The sequence below is a fragment of the Acanthisitta chloris genome, unplaced genomic scaffold (assembly GCF_000695815.1).
Source record: "Acanthisitta chloris isolate BGI_N310 unplaced genomic scaffold, ASM69581v1 scaffold6437, whole genome shotgun sequence".
In the NCBI taxonomy this organism is placed as follows: Eukaryota; Metazoa; Chordata; class Aves; order Passeriformes; family Acanthisittidae; genus Acanthisitta; species Acanthisitta chloris.
In genome coordinates, this window is record NW_008681962.1 from 3753 (window position 1) to 5032 (window position 1280).

General features: G+C 48.0%; 1 protein-coding gene across 1 annotated transcript in view; it reads right to left on the reverse strand.

Moving 5' to 3' along the window:
- Positions 1–206: 206 nt before the first annotated feature.
- Positions 207–1280, reverse strand: part of APOD (apolipoprotein D) — a 6561-nt gene continuing 5487 nt past the window's right edge. The window contains exon 5 of the mRNA XM_009078292.1: positions 207–703. Coding sequence (XP_009076540.1) covers positions 468–703 — 236 coding nt within the window. The 3' untranslated portion in view covers positions 207–467. The remainder of the gene's footprint in view (positions 704–1280) is intronic.

Genomic DNA, 1280 nt, shown 5'->3' on the forward strand with positions numbered 1-1280 from the left:
GCCTGGATATTGCTGCTGCTAAGGCAGTACCCATGGTGTACCTGAGATACTGTATACTCCTAGCAGGCCCAGAAGCATCAAGAAAAAAAATGGGAAACAAATCTGGGGCTGTGTGATGAGTGATTTTCCCCCAGGAATAATACTTGATATCACATCTCATACCCTTTCCCACCCACATACTGGAGAACTCACAGGAACAGCAGAGCTTCACATCTGCACTTCAGGGTTTCTTTTCTTCACCCATTAGCATTGACTCAGTCAGTTATGCTGAAAAAGTCAGAACAAGAGAAAAAAAAAGGGGGAAGAGCAACAGAGGGAATGACAGCAAGGAGTAACTCTGAGCTGGCAAACTACTGTTAGCAAAGAGGTTATTAAATTTCTCAGTTACATAGAGAAATTCTAATGGATGATAAAGCAAGCAACAAAGTTCATCGCTGTTCTGGTGCTGTGTCACTGTGTGCTGGGAGTTACATCTCAGGAGGGCAGTTGACTTGATCAGTGGGAATCATTTTGTCGGTGTCAATCTTGTAGGACTGGAGAACACTCTTCAGGTTCTCCACGGTTTCTGGGTGCATTTCAGGAGCTCTTGACAAAATCCAGGCATAGTCCATGTGGAAGAGCCAGAGGATGTTAGTGCAGGAGTAAACCAGCGAGTAGTTTTCATAGTCAGTGGAGATGACCCAGTAAGGGGCAGCAGGCATGACTAGGAGAGAGAAGGGCACTGTGAATGCGATGTGTAACTGACTCTAGACAGCTCTGCAGCACTGCAGCCACAGTTTCTGGGGCTGTTTCCACTTTGTCTGCTCCTGAGTTGCAAAATTGTGGAGCTATAATTTGTAAAAGCCTACCAGGACTCCTTGATATGCCTAGACACACTCAGAAAGCCACAAAGCTCTGACAAGGAAGGTCTTCCTGGGAAGTTAACACTATGACCTGAACAGCTCACCTGAGCCACTGATGGCCAGCCCAGCTCACACGTGTGTGAGGGTGCTTGCTGGTGGGAAGGAGCTGCAGGGCTGGGAGCTGACACTTGTGATCTGCAGAGCACGAACAACCACCCACTGCCACAGGGAGCCCTGACTCATGGACCCCGCTGGAGCCTGGCAGTAGGAATCAGCATAGAATCATAGAATCGTAGAATCAACTGGGTTGGAAGAGACCTCAAAGATCATCAAGTTCAACCCTACCGTGGTTATTAGACTATGGCACTAAGTGCCACATCCAGTCTCATCTTGAAAACCTCCATGGATGGTGAATCCACCACCTCCCCGGGCAGCACA